The sequence below is a fragment of the Coptis chinensis genome, chromosome 3 (genome assembly GCF_015680905.1).
Source record: "Coptis chinensis isolate HL-2020 chromosome 3, ASM1568090v1, whole genome shotgun sequence".
Taxonomy (NCBI): domain Eukaryota; kingdom Viridiplantae; phylum Streptophyta; class Magnoliopsida; order Ranunculales; family Ranunculaceae; genus Coptis; species Coptis chinensis.
In genome coordinates, this window is record NC_141458.1 from 23,875,063 (window position 1) to 23,889,438 (window position 14,376).

The 14,376-nt window shown below is 36.9% G+C and overlaps 3 protein-coding genes across 4 annotated transcripts; 1 reads left to right on the top strand and 2 right to left on the bottom strand.

Annotated features, from left to right (window-relative positions):
- Positions 1–20: 20 nt before the first annotated feature.
- Positions 21–1,371, bottom strand: AFR (Galactose oxidase/kelch repeat superfamily protein). The gene has a single exon (XM_086601112.1). The coding sequence runs from the start codon at positions 1,229–1,231 to the stop codon at positions 179–181; it is 1,053 nt and encodes a 350-aa protein (XP_086457238.1). The 5' UTR covers positions 1,232–1,371; the 3' UTR covers positions 21–178.
- A 4,282-nt stretch (positions 1,372–5,653) lies between these two features.
- LOC147508736 (ribosomal RNA-processing protein) lies at positions 5,654–7,689 on the top strand. 2 transcript variants are annotated; one of them, XR_015218159.1, is made up of 5 exons: positions 5,707–6,049; positions 6,122–6,227; positions 6,414–6,522; positions 6,871–7,235; positions 7,452–7,689. XR_015218159.1 is itself a non-coding variant. In XM_086601114.1 (4 exons), the coding sequence occupies exons 1-4, from the start codon at positions 5,922–5,924 to the stop codon at positions 7,113–7,115; spliced, it is 588 nt and encodes a 195-aa protein (XP_086457240.1). In that variant the 5' UTR covers positions 5,654–5,921; the 3' UTR covers positions 7,116–7,689. The 2 variants fall into 2 exon arrangements, 1 of the variants encoding a protein (XP_086457240.1); XM_086601114.1 differs by having other exon boundaries at positions 5,654–6,049; positions 6,871–7,689.
- A 587-nt stretch (positions 7,690–8,276) lies between these two features.
- Positions 8,277–13,946, bottom strand: LOC147508737 (FGGY family of carbohydrate kinase). Its single transcript, XM_086601113.1, has 15 exons — positions 13,584–13,946; positions 13,440–13,519; positions 13,236–13,353; positions 12,979–13,157; positions 12,639–12,721; positions 12,316–12,500; positions 11,559–11,620; positions 11,280–11,388; positions 11,076–11,195; positions 10,425–10,544; positions 10,202–10,322; positions 9,964–10,120; positions 9,145–9,217; positions 8,937–9,064; positions 8,277–8,598 (listed from the first exon to the last, which is right to left on the bottom strand). The coding sequence occupies exons 1-15, from the start codon at positions 13,756–13,758 to the stop codon at positions 8,476–8,478; spliced, it is 1,833 nt and encodes a 610-aa protein (XP_086457239.1). The 5' UTR covers positions 13,759–13,946; the 3' UTR covers positions 8,277–8,475.
- Between the last annotated feature and the right edge of the window lie 430 nt (positions 13,947–14,376).

Sequence of the window (14,376 nt, forward strand, 5' to 3'; positions counted from 1 at the left end):
ATATGATCTAAACTTTAAAGTTGAAACCAAAAACAAATGTATCTCAAATTATCAAATTTTAAAATCACATAAATCAATTAGCACTCTCGTACAAGAAAACTCCATATATTTTCATTTAAAACTTAATAGCCACATACTTTAATACCTGTTAGTTTAATTTCATTGCGTAATCCAACTATCAGCCATAAACAATCTGAGAATTAGATGGAAGAAAGTTTTGAAAAGCTTTAGGTGCTTCCACCACTTCCCACTCCACTCTAAAACAATCAAAAACAGTACCAACAGCCAAATTCAAGCCACATGACACAACATAAATCTTTCCCTCCACAGCACTAACAGAGAACGGTCTCTGCAGTGCTCCAGAAGGAAAGCCCTGACCTCCCACGTACTGCCACGTGTCATCCTCAGGAACATAATACTTAACCTTACAATCACCATGCTCCGAGATCACAAACAATCTATCATCTAAAACAACACTAATCCCAGTCCAACCTTCTCTCATCCCAAGCCTCATTTCTTCCCACGAGTTTAGTTCTGCATCATATACCCAACCACGTGGCGAGAAACTAAATGGCCACGTCCACCCTTCAGTGACATACATCTTTTTCCCAATCACTGCTGCGTCATATCTCGCTAACCCGGAATGCATGTTAGCAACTGGAGTCCACGTGTCACTATTAGAATCATAACACTCCATTGATGACAAAACAACATCTTCTTCACTTCCACCAGCAGCAAAAATCTTTGATCCAATACACCCAGCTGCAAAGAACGAACGTGGTCTCAGCATAGGTTTCGCTAATGACCATTTATTGGTCGTCGTAGAATAAGTAATCAGTGTTGATTCTTCTGTATCGGATACCCTACCCCCGAGTACATATAACGTACCTTGCCTCGAAGTGCAAGCAAATCCACGTGGATAAACGGGCATAGGTGGCAAAATGAACCAACGGCTAGATTTTGGGTCAAAAGCTTGCCACTGAAAATTACTGGGCGTTGATTTTTGAAAAGAGAAAACAAAGATGTAAGGAAGAGAGAGTGAGGAGAGAGTTTTCTTCTTGGAAAGAAGAAAAGCTGGGTGTGTGATTGTTTTGTTCCATGAAGAAGAAACGGAGCGAACAAGTGATTGGTATGGATATGGTAAGTAAAGAAGACAGTGTTCTGCTACTTCATCTGGTAAGCCTGGTATCAATGCTTCATATTCTTTCATTTCTTCTTCTTCAGAAGTCATGTTTTTTGTTATTATGTAGGTAGAAAAGGCGGAAGGAAGGGAGGAAAAGCCGCAAAATGAAAAACAGAGACTGGTTTTATAAATAAAATATGGAATTGGTTAACGATGACGTTAACTTGAATCAACGGTTCAGATGGTGTTTTGTATCTTCAAGTGAAGAAGAACAGAGAGAGAACAAATTGAGTTTGTTTTTAACGTGATGACCAAGAGATTATATCTGGAGAATGCTGGAAGTGGGGTCACATCATCACCACTGAGTTGACACGTTTACCTACAATTTCATCACCACGGTTGGGAATTTCTTGGAAAAAGCAGGTGGGGCTTGAGAAATTTTTTCGATAACCACAGACCCTATTGTTTGAGCATTTCACATTCACAGGATCCTTATCTCCTCCTCAAACAAAGAAACAGTTTCATATTACTTCTTAATTAATTAACCACAAAGTTTGTTTCTATGATTTTGATGGTTGTTGGCTTGTTGAGTCCAAAAATAGGTTTAAATCAAAATTAATTGAATGCCTATATATTTTGGTTTTCGTAAGTATAATAATAGGATTCTCATTGATTATGAATTTTGTTTCTTCAAAGGTGAAACAAACTTATTCATAACCATCCGTAATCTACTTCAAATTTACATTAATGAAAACAAAACTTTGCGTCCATTTGCATTTTGCAAACAAACAGGGCCTTCAAAAGTTCAAATAATACTGACTGCTGAGTGGTGTGGGCTAACTGAAAGAAAGTTACAAATTGTAGGGTCATCAACATGTGAGAGACACTGCCATAGTGCCATGTGAAAAGGACATCCTTAGCAAGCAAACCATTTTTATCTGTTTATTCTTTTATTACTTAAGTTTGAACTGAATGGTTTTGGTATTAAAATTCATATCGACCCTTGGCCCATGCGGCCATGCCCTATACTTTTCCGAGAGCGACTACAACACATGGCCAGCATAAAAAATCATTTTCAAAATAAACTGTGATTGGCTGGTTAAGAGAGAGAAAAAAGAGAATTTAACTGTTATTTTATTGCAAACAGCCAAACAGAATCTATTTTCTTTTTTGTGCTGGTTTCTATCCATATTTTCCTTCCTTGAATCAATGGAAAGCTAAGTAGGACAAACCAAATGAGTCGCTAGTTTTGGATAGAGAAGCGATCTTTTTTTTTGGGTAATCAACATGTAGCATGGAGGGAGTTGGGGATAGGGGTGGGCAATGGGCTGGGTCGGGCTAGTCCTGTCCTAAATATTTAAAGCTTTTCAGTTATTAGGGTTGGGTCAGCCCAGTTCTAAAAATCCCATAGAGTCGGGTTGGGCCGGGTCATAAGTCTAAATTTCAAGCCCTGACCCTATTCTAAACCTTCTTTAACAATTTAGGGCGGATCGGATCGGGATGGGTATTTTTTTTTTTTTTATTTATATTTTTAAAAAATTTATTTCAAAAATTTCAAAAAAATTTGAAAAGTCAAAGCCACCACTTTGAAATTTAAATAACAACCAATCTAACCAATCTAAGAATAATTAGCGATAAGTTCAACAATTTAAAATCGATATCCACAATCTAATAAACCTGAAGATACATAAATACTCATATTTATATTTCAAAATTACAGTTAAAATGCACAAGACACATTTTGGAATGAACTTTCATTTGACATAAATCCGTTATTTTCAGACTTTCAAATCTCACCAAAATTACATTTAACATTGAAGAACAACAGACAAATAAAGAGTATGGAATGAGTTTTTATTGACATCAACTTATTTTTCATTAAATTAAATGCCAAAGTGTTCATTATTGTTTCTTGGCGACTAGGTTAGGCGGGGAGTTGTGAGGTGTATGTGAGTTGTAAGATAAAAACAATTAGGTTTACAAGTTTTATGATATAAGACAAGTTATTAGAAGACCCATACCTGTGAAGTGATAAATTACAAGGGCGATGTTATTTTAATTGAAAATATGTAATGCTGAGTTGGATAGTTTTAGTTGTGATTTTATATAGTGAAATTATAACTGGGGCTTAGTTTAGGGTCCGGGCCCTATGTTTGAGAACCTTAGCCTTGACCTGCTTAGAAGCGCATTAGTAGGTTTGGGCCCCGCCCTAAACTCATGAGGACTTTTAATGTAGAGATTTATAGAACTTATGGTCGGATCGGTTAGGGCCGGGTTAGGGTCGTTAGGGCCAAATTTCCACCCCTAGTTGGGACCTCTTAATTGTGGGACAAACTTGGATTTATCTTTTATTTATATTAAGCTTTGGGCCAGTGATTGAATTACGTTGGTAACTGTAAGCAGAAGTTAATGTAAGAGAGTAGAGACTACAAGATTACCAATCAGCTTTTTTAGATTAACTGGTGATGATCTGAATATCTGACCAAGTAAATGGTTAAAATGTTCTAAAGCAGGATAATTATATTAAAATTTTGAATTATAGTTCATTTGATATAGTATAGGGCAAAGTATTAGATAATTTTTTGTACACATTTTAGCTCTACATGACTACATTCTGACAGGATTTCTTGTTATTCCACTAGTTTTGATTTAAATATCTTGTTTTTCTGGTTTAAGAGAGAGTTCATAAGATAGGCTCATAAACTTAGTAAGTGGGCACTAAAATATGCCAGCTATTTGTCCACCTTCCTGTTGAACTCTAGATAGCGTGTATTATCTGTTTTCATGTTAATTATAATAGATGGGTAATTATTTGGAAAAAAAAAAAAAAAACAACAACAGCAGCAACAGCTATATGTCATCAAAATTTTAGTCCCTACAGAGAAATCAGCGTAATCACTAATTCCACATTTGGTGACCCGTGTTATCACTTAAGTTTAGGAAAGAAAAAATTCTTAGGAAGACCAAACAACCTGTTTCTCACTTCAATGCCTAGCAATTAAATTCTCAAAGAATTATAATTCTCACTCAACTTCCATTTCTTGTTCACAATAATTTAAAAAAAGTATGGAAATAAATGAAAACCACAAATAATCATGAAAGACCAAAGAGACCATTTTATTCAACGAATGCACAGTTATTAACTATTGAGAATTTTCTCCTTTGGCATGACCCACAGCATCTAATGTGAAAGTGAAACCTAATAATGGAGAGTAGATCGGACAAAATTTTGGAGTGAAAGTGAAACCTTATAATGGAGAGAAGAACAAATTTGGAAATTTTCCGCACTTGTGGGTGGATTTTTGGATGGAGGAGGGTCAAACTATGCCACCTCAAGCGAATATTCAAATGGATGCCAGAAAAGATATTAGACAAAAGCTAACTGCATTGGGAATTTGGGACTTGAATTTGATCTTGCTTACTTAGTTCAGTTAGTGATTAGTAGAAATCAAAGTTGTGGTTACTGACTTACTGTACTCAAAACACCATACTAAACCAATATTATGGACTCGGTCGTAGTGATTAGTCAACATTTTTACCTATCCGGCACACCATTTTAAGTCCAACATTCCTAGACATGATCAAAATCTTGCTTTAACTCGATGTTTCTAAACCGTTGGGATCATTTTCATTGTCGGATTGAACTAACCTGTTAGGTTTTCTGCAGGAGACAACGTAATCACTCTATAATTTGAATGAGAATCAAGGGGTGACAACAAATTCAATCAAATAGTTTTTTGTTCTCACTTGGCAAGTATTCAAGTAGACATTCGCGTAGCATAGTAATGTATGATAAATGTACTATACACAAGTCACCAGCTAGGTACTACTGTATGTTACCTGCTAGCGTTTCTTCTGCCCTATTAAAAGTAGGATTTCCAAGGAGCTGAGCCAAGCTATCCCTTTGAATGAGATAATATAATGAGCAATGTATACACACATAACATAATGCATTTTAATTACTACTTCCGTGCCTCGCTAAAATGAACTTTCTGTGGGAGAACCAAACTAGTATAATGCTACTTGAGGGTGCATCAATTAAAAACGACAAGAGTATTTTAACAGTAGTCCACAAAATCCGGGTTTTCAAAGAAAACAATTGAATTAACACATATAAAAGTAGTAACCTTCGTCTGATTACACTGAGTAGGACATTAGTGGATTCACCACTCTGCCTTTGATCCATATTCCAGGTCACATCTTGTTTGCCAACGGTCGTTTTCATTGAATCAGCTGACAAAATTGTAAAATTTTGGAGAAAAACGTCGTTTTGTCGTCATAGATAGATATCCAAACTTAAAAGCAAATCATTTCCCATAATAATAAAAAGAATTGATTGTCCTTTAAAAAGATGCAGTGAGAGTTTCTTCTTAGCACGAAACCTCTAAAAAGATGCTTCGCCAACTAAGAGAAAGAAGAATTAGTTTCGATAATTCTAAAGTTGCAGAGTTAGGTGACTAAGGCACGTTTATTTGAATAATTTTTCCCTTATCGTCTAGAATATACATACATGTTTAAAAGAATCTCAACAGTGGTGACGGCCAATCACTTTTTCTATGCACTTGGCTTTAAAAAGTGAAAAGACAAATGATATGCTATTCTTAAACAGATCTTTATCATCTTCTTTCTCATAACCATCCATCCATTATAAAAAGTAGTTTTACCTGTAACATAACTCCAGGATCTTTGGGCCTCCACCTAAAAAGCCCATGTCATTCTCAAGGTCCAACTTAGTATGGGCTTAACAGCATAGTATAAAACCCACTGTTAGAAGGGAAAAAAAAGGGGTTTTTGAGTCATGGGGAAAAAGGAGGTTGAGGAAGCAGAAGCAGCGATTGGACTCGGGCCAGTTAACTCACGGCACATAAAGAAACGAGCTCTTAGAAACAAAGCTCTTGCCATCAGTTTCAACGATAAAGATCTCAAGTAACTATTTCTTTTTATAACTTGTTTTGGTTTTGTCTTAATTGAAATGTGATGAATTGTTTGTTTAATTAGGGACTATGTGGGTGGTTTTCATAAGAGAAAGAAGAAGAGGAGAAAGGAAGCACAGCAACAGATAGCTGAAAAGGATAGGTTGAAGCGTATTGAGAAACGAAAACAGGTTCCAAAATTGCCCTCTCTAGTTTTTACCATGTCCATTGGGGTCCCCAATACTTTATGTATCCAACAAGATATATATTTTTTGCTTATATGTCGATACAAAATGTCTACATCGGGCAAACTTGTGTTGCCAGTTGTGAATGCAATTCGAGCTATATCATGTAAATCACTGACACGTTTACTACAGAGGAAACGGGAAAGAGAATATGTCCAGGGTGGCGGAGCTGGAGGTTCCAGTGGTGAAGCCGACGAAAATGCTGGCGACCTTCACCAAGATGAAGAAACTCCTGTTACCGGTAATGTAATCTAACTATAGTTTAAGTTTAAAGACCATTGAATAATCATGATAAGAGGCTCGTGTAACTATTTGTTGATCCACTTTGTGATGCCGCCCTCATTTGAAATATCCAGTTGGATGAGAAGGAAAAATAATGGAAAACTAATAAAGAAATGCAAACGACAATCATGTATTAGATTTTCATGAGGGTCCTTTTGGAACATTTTGTGGTTTCTGTTATACCACTGGTATGCTTACCTTGGACGCGAGGGACTTCCTCGAGCTTCTAGTTTGTATTGCCAAAACAATATAGTTGATTTTTTTACTGTCATAAATTCTTATATTTTCATTTCATTTGCAATGGAAGCAACAAAGATGTATGACGCTGGCAACCTGACAGTCATGGTGACTACAAGTGAAATCTCCCGTGAAGAAGAAGATAAGCAAAAGACAGAAAGAATCCCAAGATCAAGTGGTGAAACCGAAAAGAAGCAGCGGATACCTGTGAACAAAAAGCAACAATCTAAGACAACCTCAAAGCACAGATCAGTGTCGAGGCTGCAGAAGAAAAGAGACAAAAAGAAAGGCCCAAAGAAGAGGACGACTCGCTGAGAATTCTCACTGGCAGTACTCTGGAAACATTCCCATCGGCATATCATGGTCACCTTAACATCGTTTGAAATTCAGATTACTGCTTATCCTAAAGGGGAAGTGAAGAAAAGAAATGACAAGGTTGGATCTTGTTTTACCTATATGATGGAAAGTAAACCAACGAAAGGCAGCCTTATGCATGACTACTCTTTATGAATGTTATGCCTGATCATTTGCTCGGCCTTTTCATTTTTGAGCTTTTATCAGATTTTGGATTTGTTCGAATTTCAAAAATAGGTATATTGTATGTTCGATGTTGCATCTCCTCCTCCAATAATGGAGGTCGGCTCTTTTCAGGTGTGAACAAAATTGCTGCATTTGCACGGGTTCGTTACTCATTGGGGAATGGGGAGACAGCAAGGAGTCCAAGGATTCAGTTGCAGTATCGCAGGTAACTGAATCTCCAATACGGCTAACCCTCCAGGACAAAGGCTTAATGGTATGCATTAAAATTATGGCAAAAATGGGTTATAACAATGTGTAAAGCTAATTCAAGTACCAAAGCAACGATCAGTCAAGGCCTGTTTCTCTTTTACACATTCGCTGAAGTTTTCTTCTTTGGCAAGTTTCTCTACAGTTTCCATTTTAGCATCACTAAAACATTGAATTACTAATTTCACCGATTTGAGTTCCTCTACACAAGAACATGGCTGCACTCAAAACTGCTTAATTTCTTAGGGGGAGGTCATATCTCAGCTAAGTTTGTTGAATAGGAATGGTGGGTACCCGCTCAACTTCAAATTCACAGAAGATCTAAACTATTACGTCAGGGTAAATTGAAGAAGAGATGGAGCTTCTGCGTAATTGGACCGCATTTGATGGATTTATCCAAGTTTACAGAGAGCAAACAATTTGGCGGCAAATAGACGAAGCCAAGTTGCTTTCTGTTGTTTTGACCTAAAACAGAGCCGGTTTTTCATTTTGTAGTTTTCTTTTATGCAGCAAACACAGGGTTTTTACCATCTCTTCTCAGCAAATATAGAAAATCATTGTCGTTGTCAATGAAATGTACCATACTTTAACCCGTCATCAGTGTATCAAGAACAACAAATGTCTTTGCATACAGAACTTGCATGACCATTTGATTGGACACAACTCAGAATGCAGACAGAAGATCAAATGGATCTGTAGGAACAGAAAGTAAAAACAGCTATAGAGAAGTATTAGATTTATCAATGGCCTATACATGTTATCTACATTGCACATATCAAACAGTTGCCTATAAGCAGTTTTGTATTATCAAAATTTCATTTCAAAGATCACCATTTGTACATCTAATCACATTTTTGGGTACGAGTGATTGTAAGCTGATCTTGAGCAACTAAGCCATGGCTTGTCTCATCAAAGAACGATGAGAAAGCTGTTGATCATAAAGCTCCCGGAAAATCTGATATTTCGCATCATTATACTTCTTCACCTTTGGATCAGTGGATGGCTGAACAACCTGCCCAAGAATATCACATAGATTATAATCTGCAGACATTGTCCAAAATTGCAGGTCAAAAGACTTCCTCTCCTGCTTAAAACCTATACCGACAACGCAAATAGTTTCCTATGGGAGCATGAGCAAATTGGTAACGTTGAACATTTCCACATCTTAGATAAAGAGATCGTGTCCTTGTATGGTATAGTTATCTTAGTAATTGTTCAGTGTGTATACACAAATTTCAAACCAATGTCATGTATTTTTAAAAAGGGTAGCAGTTTAAAGGTTCCAAAGATGCAGCAATCAAAGCAGTGCAAAGAAGAAGAAAACATTGTCTTGGGCTCCGATCAGCATACCTGGCCAGCTGCATTCAGTGCCTTCATGGCATCACGTAGACTAGAATAGTTCTTCGCAGCAACAGCACCAAGAATGGCAGCACCCAGGAGTACAGACTCACTTTCTTTAGGAAGAATTATAGGATAACCTGCGTAAACATGATATGGTCTCAGGACAATCAATACAAATAATGAGTAAATATGTATTGAGAGAGAGAGAGAGAGAGACCAATGATGTCTGCATGTTGTTGAACATATAGTGAATTCTTTGCAAGTCCACCACATGCAAGAAGTGTGTTGATCTGTTTAATGGAGACAGCAAGTAAAAAACCAGTTTCATATGCAAGTCAATAGGCGTACTATGCATAAACAGTATAGTAGTAAGCCGTCAGACGTGCATTATGTGATAAACCAGGAATGAACTCACACACTAGTTTCCCAAGTCTCATTTGCTTATATATGTGAAAGTCCCATTTGCAAAACGTTGAGACATACTATTTAGAAATAGTAAACTAAGAAAATAAGTAAATCAACAGCAACAGCTTCTGTACAGTCTGGGGATATCCTTTAAAAAGCACCTGACATGACTAAGCTAACCAAAACTGATATGGAAAAAAAAAAAAAAAAAACTAAACTAAACAAACAAAGCAAGCAAACAAAAAATCTAATAGTAATCACAATTCATGTTGATATAATACTTTCCATATATATTTATTTATCTTAAGATTCTTAACCATCAATATTTGTACACACATGTATAGTTTATGGTAAGGCCAAGTTACACCAAACTCAATTTAGACTTTGTGAGCTCCAACTCGCTTTTTACAAATGTTTAAACATAATTTATAACACCCATGGAACTTTGACACCGGCAGTATAAAGCATTGACAATAATTAGTAGTATTGAGAGTAAGAAAAATAGCACAGGAATTTGGCTTCAGGGATATGACAGAAGAGTTCCAAGTAATCCAATCTTCTCCTTCAGAAAGTGGCACATCAAAAAAGTATAATTCTTCTTATATAGCAAAGAGGATACACAGACGCTTACTTTGTGCCCATGGGAATTGCAGTGTTCCACAATATGTCGTGTTCCATATGCAATACCCTGAACTGTTGCTAGATATAGAAGAGACAGTTGTTGCTCACTTGTGTCAAGTGTTAAACCACAGACCATCCCTTTTGCTTTTGGGTCAGCAATGGGAGACCTGCACCATCATCAAGGCAGATGTCTTTATATCTTAGATTTAAATCTAAAATGTGAAATGGAACATTTCACAAACTTGTACCTATTCCCATGGAAGTCCGGAAGGACATGTACGTCTTCAGTCAAGGCTGACAGAAAAGGAACATTCAAGTCCCGTGTCATTGACTCTAATATGTTGTTCAGTAGCTCAAACATGGATATACCTGGAATGTCCGTAAACAAAACAAAGGAAACAAGTAGATGTCAGATGTCAGCATCAAGGACTCTTTTATTCATAAAAATCCATGTCAACAGTAATAACTCGCCTTTAGAAGCAGCACGATTTGCAAGGTGTGGAGCAGCAGCATGATTGTTAATTATGTAATCCAACAAGGCCCCTGTTGCACTCTGTCCACCTTCTGTGAGCCAGTACTCAGGCACCATAGCTAAACATATAAAAAGAAGTGACAAGAATTGTTAACAAATATTCGAGCTTGAAGTGCAAGTAAGACGAACCTAATAATGTCTACTAAAAATATTACTTCAAAAAGTAGATGCTCATAAGTTGGGTCAGAAGATAAGTGACTGTTTGTTTTCTATCCGGTCTTACAGCTCACCACAGGTTCTCATATTGGAAAAGCCCATAAATAACTCAACAACACGCAAGCATCTGAGTTTTACATAAACAGGAATCATAGATGCAGGCAGCCCACAGATTTGGGGAGGAGGACAAGAAGATACTTCAATTAAAAGAAAACTGGTTTACCCTCCCAAACAAACCCAGCCTATCTGATGGTTAGGATCGATAGAATTATGACTACACAGATTTGAGTAATCCTTCATCATGAGATGGCTTGCACTATTTGATCATGAATAAGGCTTGTGCATGGTGGTTTTAGAGAACACATTAAAGAAGCAAAACATGATGTGACTTTTATTATCAACTAAACCGTGACCATCAAGTGCCAGAGCTATACCTGACCAAAATGGTCCCCAGACCCCTGGAATGAACACTTTGCTTTGTGATACAGCCATATGACAAGTGGATGTTCCACAGACTAACACCATGCGATTGCATATAGCTTCTTTGTCATCCTCTGGAATACAAATATATCATTTCGTTAATAAGTGTTTCAATGAAATTGGGAAAAGAAATTACAAAGGAAAGAATCAAAGAAGACCTTCAGCTCTGGAATCTGTTACAGGAACACTTTCCATTACCCCCACACCACCAGCATGAGCGTCAATCAATGAAGTCCCAACAGGAGTTCCTACTGTCAGACCAAGCTCCTGAACATTCAAATTTAAAATTATACCAAAGTTAAGGAGGTTAGTGTTGACAGTAAATACACCCTCAGATGTCCACAAAAAGGAGGTTCTACACTTTGGATAAATGTAATGGACTTCAAAAGGAAGAGTACTTGAACTCAATGTGAACTTTTCACAAGAAAGTTTCTTGCCTTCGCAGCAGCCGTCGTTAAACCAGAACCTAAAGGATGTCCAGGAAACGCAACACTTCTTCCTGTTTGCAGTAGTTAGCAAGGTCATCAACTGTAAGAAGAGAAGCATGGCATATGTACATAGAAGTAGTCTTATCCACGTGAATATAAGAACCCATAAGGCCATTATTTAAAAGTCATATACAACCTGGTAAAGGCAGAGACGGTTTGCGATCGGTTTGTGTTTTCACTACATTAAACAATGCACATAAAGAAACATAATCCTGTGATAAACTGATAATATACAGGAACAGAAATATTTAGGAGACAAGAAGCAGAAACGGCTAGGGGAAGCACTTCTTACAAAACATCTCAAAAAAAAAAACACTCGCGCATGTATCTAACCACAAGACATAAAAGTGAAAAAGGTCAGCCATGATAGTTAATAAGTACAAGTAGTGACATAATAACAACCATTTATGCCCACGCCAAAAAAAACGCCACATAAAAGTGAAAAGTCTAGGATAATTTGTTGCATGATGAACATAGTGCCATGCAACTATAAGCCTATAACGAGTTCAAGACTCGCCATTTGTTTCATTGGATTGTAATCTCTCCCAAAAAAAAAAGGTTATACGATCATTAAAGAAGTATGTTATCCAAGATCTTAAAATAAATACAATCACCAACTCTTTTTGTGACACTGTGCCCTCGTAAACACTCTATGTCAAGCCTCTTTACCTAAAACTAAAAGGGAAAAAATACAGTAGCAGCCTACCAATTTTAGAATGATGTCCATCTACAAGGTCTCCCAGCCCAATCTCCTCCCAAAAGTCATCGTCCCATCCACATGCTTCCATATCTCGGGAGTCTTTCTCAGAGATCTGCTGCATGTGTGCATGACCAAGATATGTCCATTTACAGACAGTTGTACATAGACTTCGGGTATCATCTCCCGTTGCTCTAGAGAAAATGCATAGACATTGGAAAAAAAATTCTGTTAAGAGAACCAACTAAGTACACATGTGCTCTGCAGTTTATCAACGTTAGCTAACCAGAAAGAAACATTATGAACACAGAATGACTCAATAGAATAAATACCTGTAAGACAACCAATCACTCAAATCCATCCATCTGAATGTCATGGACCATGACTCTTGCAAATTCTCTTTAACCCACAGAAGCTGCAAAAACCAGTCCTCCATCAACCATTATCTTTTAAATCACTAAATTCCAAGCATAAAATGCCTATAGTTCCTCAAACCAGAGTAAACACAGGTACAAGCAAACATAAAATTTCAAACACAGATATCCTTGATTTACAATCTTGAATAGCCATAGCCATAATAGTTGGTGTTTTCATGTGGACAGCACACAAAAGGATGAAAAACATAAACAGAGGCAGCTAGGTACTGAACGCTTAAACAGCATGCCAATGTACCTTTGGAGGTTGCATCTCAAGGGATAAAGCACCACCACAATATTGCAGTACAGGTGAGTTACTAGAATTAATTCGTTCAGCTTGCTTTGCAGCTCTATGATCCATCCACACAATGATATTTCTCCTTGCATCACCACTCCAGGAAACTGTAACAGGAGAGCCATCAGCATCCACAGCGACTGCAAAACGAAACAAAGTTGTCCCAATATTAGGCCATGAGCAAAATGTGAGTAATAAAACAGTGATAGATTACAAACCGAGTGAACAAGTAGCGGCGAACCCCACACTACTGACTTGTGCACCATCAATATTTGCTATAGAACATGCTGATTTCACAGCGGCACATATTGCATGCCATATATCAGTTGAAGATTGCTGGTTTTAACATATAGAAATGTAATAATATTAAAACAGAGAGAGAGAGACATAATAATCTAAGTTTATTATTATTATGTATCAACCTCAATGTAGTCTCCTTCCTTCCATATTTGTATTGGGCTACTTGCTGTTCCCAGAAGCTTCCCAGTCTCGTCAAACAAACCTAACAAAAGTAAAACGTTTATTTGTTTATTATTAATTTGAAGAAATGGAAAAATGAATGTTACCTGCACGAGCGCTAGCTGTGCCAACGTCGATACCGAGGAAGATCGTACGGTTAGGAGAGATGGTTGGGGTGGTCATCTCGAGACGAGAGAGAAGTGGAGTGGAATCGGTGGACCAAGAAGATGATGAGAAGGCTCTTTCTCTTTCACGTTCTTTTTTAGCTGATGATGACGACATGCCCTTTTTTTTTTTTCTCTTTTGTTAATCCTGATCCATATTCTTAATTGCTGTTGTTAATTATTACGGAAAATTAAATAACTGGACGTTCACTATTTATTATTGCTAAAACCAACCACCTGTTGACCAGGGTCCTGACTTTTACTATTCCAGTGCAATTACTAAACTGCCTTTTCTCTCATTATCTACTAAGGGTGCGTTTGGAAACGAGAAATGGAATTCTCGTGAGAGTTAGAATTCTAATGGAATCCGATTCTTATGATTGTGCAAGAATTATGGTTGTTTGGCAAACTGTGAGAATTCTCGGTAATTCTCACTGTCAATTTCCCACATGTTGTTTGGCTGCTAAGAATTCTCACATCAATTTCCCAAACCATTTTTGTTAATTTTTTTTTGCTCAAGTATTTCACAAAACCAAAATAATAGTCTTTCCAAACACAATATATAAATCTGAAGATCAAATTTCATACAGTACAACATATTATACATCGTCAATTATAATTTATCTAAGCTAGCATATAAAATGGGCATTGTCAAAATTATAGAACATCAATTTATTTAAAAATAGTTGTAGCATAAAAATAAGAAACAAATGTCCTGTCATAGAATTTTTATGTA